Here is a 1,361-nt window from a genome sequence, read left to right as displayed (position 1 = left end):
TCGATATCCCTACACTTCCCAAGATTCCTTTCTCAGCAGTTCACCAGAGGAGTAGCTATTTTCTTGATGACAGTAAAAAAGTAACCAATTAAAATGAAGCCAAGCCAATAAAAAATAAGAGTTACCTTGAGAGAACTGGTAACTTTTGGTATCACGTGGACAGATGCGGACAGACAAAAGATGGAAAAGTTGACACTCTGATTTCCTAAACAATTGTGTTCAATAGGGAATAATTAAAACCCACCACACCTAGCAATGGCAAAAAGAATTCATTGGGAGTCATTAAATTTTTTTATGTATACAATGTGGAATGATTAAATCAAGCTAATTAACATATCCATCATTTGATTTTAATCAATATTTAAATAATGGATCGGTGAGCTATCAAGGAACATAAATATCATGGTTATTTCATGTATCATTGAGTTGGCCACAAGACCCCACCCCCTCTAGTGTCAGACACACATGCAAAGTATCTCTACTAACAGTTTGTCTCACTCTCCACAGTGCTCCTATATACCTAAATGTGGAAAAAACTTTGAAGAATCCATGTCCGTGGTGAATGTTGTCATGGAAAACTTCAGGAAGTACCAACACTTCTCCTGCTATTCTGACCCGGAAGGAAACCAGAAGAGCGTCATCCTAACCAAACTCTACAGTTCCAACGTGCTGTTCCATTCACTCTTCTGGCCAACATGTATGATGGCTGGGGGCGTGGCGATCGTTGCCATGGTAAAACTCACACAGTACCTCTCCCTGCTCTGTGAGAGAATCCAACGGATCAATAGATAAAAGCAAAAGTGGATGAAATAATTTTCTTTAAAGCTCAAATACTGTTTTCTTTCATTCTTCACCAAAGAACCTTAAGTTTGTAATGTGCAGTCTGTTGTCAGTTCCTTAATATATTCTTATACATAGAGCAATAACGCAAAAGCTGTTCTATATGCAAACATGATGTCTTTATTATTCAGGAGAAGGAATAACTGTTTTATGTTGGTTGGCTGTTTTCATAATCTTATTTCAATGCTGGAACTAGTACTTCCTTCTCTCATTCCGCCAAAATAGGGCTCAGTTATTCATTTGCCAAGCTTTGTGGAAGAATGTAGATAATATTAATGTGATAAAGTCTGTATTCTAAGTTGTCAGATGTCTTGAAGACAATATTTTTTATCATTCCTTGTTTACTAAAGCTACAGCCAAAAATATTTTTTCTTTTCTTATTCTGAACTGAGCCCTATAGCAAGTGAAGGGACCAGATTTCCTAATTAAAGGGTGTTAAGCATTTTCCTTGTATTTTTACCATATTACTGTAAAAAAAAAAAAAAAATAGGGGAAACCCAGCCAGCTACTTTTCTTTCATT

General features: G+C 36.3%; 1 protein-coding gene across 1 annotated transcript in view; it reads left to right on the top strand.

Annotated features, from left to right (window-relative positions):
• The window catches only part of KCNMB2 (potassium channel subfamily M regulatory beta subunit 2), a 244,572-nt gene extending 243,576 nt beyond the window's left edge, over positions 1-996 (top strand). The window contains exon 5 of the mRNA XM_012639409.1: positions 508-996. Coding sequence (XP_012494863.1) covers positions 508-792 — 285 coding nt within the window. The 3' untranslated portion in view covers positions 793-996. The remainder of the gene's footprint in view (positions 1-507) is intronic.
• The last annotated feature ends 365 nt before the right edge of the window (positions 997-1,361 follow it).

Source organism: Propithecus coquereli, unplaced genomic scaffold, assembly GCF_000956105.1.
Source record: "Propithecus coquereli isolate 6110/MARCELLA unplaced genomic scaffold, Pcoq_1.0 Scaffold14, whole genome shotgun sequence".
In the NCBI taxonomy this organism is placed as follows: Eukaryota; Metazoa; Chordata; class Mammalia; order Primates; family Indriidae; genus Propithecus; species Propithecus coquereli.
Note: the sequence above shows the minus strand (reverse complement) of the source record. Positions and strands in the feature narration are given on the sequence as shown.